Below are 306 nucleotides of genomic sequence, written 5' to 3'. Positions count from 1 at the left end.
CCCTCCGTTGCCCCAGAGCCCCCCCCCACCACCCCCCCCCCCGACATCCCCGAGGTCATCCTGAAGCTGCTGCAGCTGGAGCCCGACGAGGCCCAGGTGAAGGCACGGATACTGTCCTGCCTGCAGCAAGAGCAAGGCAAAGGCCGCCATGAGAAGCTCAGCACCTTCGGCCTCATGTGCAAGATGGCCGACCAGACCCTCTTCTCCATCGTGGAGTGGGCACGGAGCTGCATCTTCTTCAAGGAGCTGGAGGTAGGAGCCCGGGCAGGGGGGAGGGATGCTGCACTGGGCGGGTGGTGGGAGGCA

At 66.3% G+C, this 306-nt stretch overlaps 1 protein-coding gene across 1 annotated transcript in view; it reads left to right on the top strand.

Annotated features, from left to right (window-relative positions):
* LOC104616538 (steroidogenic factor 1-like) overlaps positions 1–252 on the top strand; it is a gene marked incomplete at its 3' end in the record, with an annotated part of 639 nt that extends 387 nt beyond the window's left edge. Inside the window, exon 1 of the mRNA XM_010281582.1 lies at positions 1–252. This exon is cut by the window's left edge and continues 387 nt beyond it. Within this exon, the coding sequence (XP_010279884.1) occupies positions 1–252 (252 nt within the window).
* Positions 253–306: the final 54 nt, after the last annotated feature.

Source organism: Phaethon lepturus, unplaced genomic scaffold, assembly GCF_000687285.1.
Source record: "Phaethon lepturus isolate BGI_N335 unplaced genomic scaffold, ASM68728v1 scaffold26122, whole genome shotgun sequence".
NCBI lineage: Eukaryota > Metazoa > Chordata > Aves > Phaethontiformes > Phaethontidae > Phaethon > Phaethon lepturus.
This window is presented reverse-complemented; position numbering and strand designations above follow the sequence as displayed.